This window comes from Propithecus coquereli, unplaced genomic scaffold (assembly GCF_000956105.1).
Source record: "Propithecus coquereli isolate 6110/MARCELLA unplaced genomic scaffold, Pcoq_1.0 Scaffold200, whole genome shotgun sequence".
Classification (NCBI taxonomy): Eukaryota; Metazoa; Chordata; class Mammalia; order Primates; family Indriidae; genus Propithecus; species Propithecus coquereli.
Genome location: NW_012144968.1, coordinates 739,524 through 740,045, shown reverse-complemented (window position 1 = coordinate 740,045; position 522 = coordinate 739,524). Strand labels below are relative to the sequence as shown.

Sequence of the window (522 nt, the reverse complement as noted above, 5' to 3'; positions counted from 1 at the left end):
GTTTTATTCTAGATCTAAACATGCATTATGCAGTTTTTAAAAATGAAAATACAGTTTAGTATATAAAAAGCCAACAATCTTAGAAACAAAGACTATTAAAACAGACAAATACAAGAATTGTTTGGAATACCTGGTTTTAAATCCCCACGGACAAACATGTCAATCATATATCGACAGAATGCATACTGATCTGACAGAGTAGAAAGAAAAAGAGCAATGAAAAAATGTCATCAACACTTTTCATTTTTCTATGGAGAAATGGTTTAACAAAGCAAATACACAAAATTGCCCAATTCTATTTTGCTTACAACAATATTTTCTGTGAAAGAATAATTTGCACTCATATGAAGACACAGAAGGGGAAAAAAGACATAATAAATGTAATGCTCCATTTATTCCATGCAAAAATAACCTGAAAAATGGAAACAGACTAGTTTAAGTAATATTATAGTGGTTGTTTTTTAAAATCAAAACCTCTTTCATCAAATTATTATAAAAGTCATCATATTAAAGCAATTTTTT

General features: G+C 27.8%; 1 protein-coding gene across 1 annotated transcript in view; it reads right to left on the bottom strand.

The window, feature by feature from the left end:
* TRDN (triadin) overlaps positions 1-522 on the bottom strand; it is a 442,356-nt gene that overhangs the window by 299,083 nt on the left and 142,751 nt on the right. The window contains exon 10 of the mRNA XM_012643801.1: positions 131-190. Within this exon, the coding sequence (XP_012499255.1) occupies positions 131-190 (60 nt within the window). The remainder of the gene's footprint in view (positions 1-130; positions 191-522) is intronic.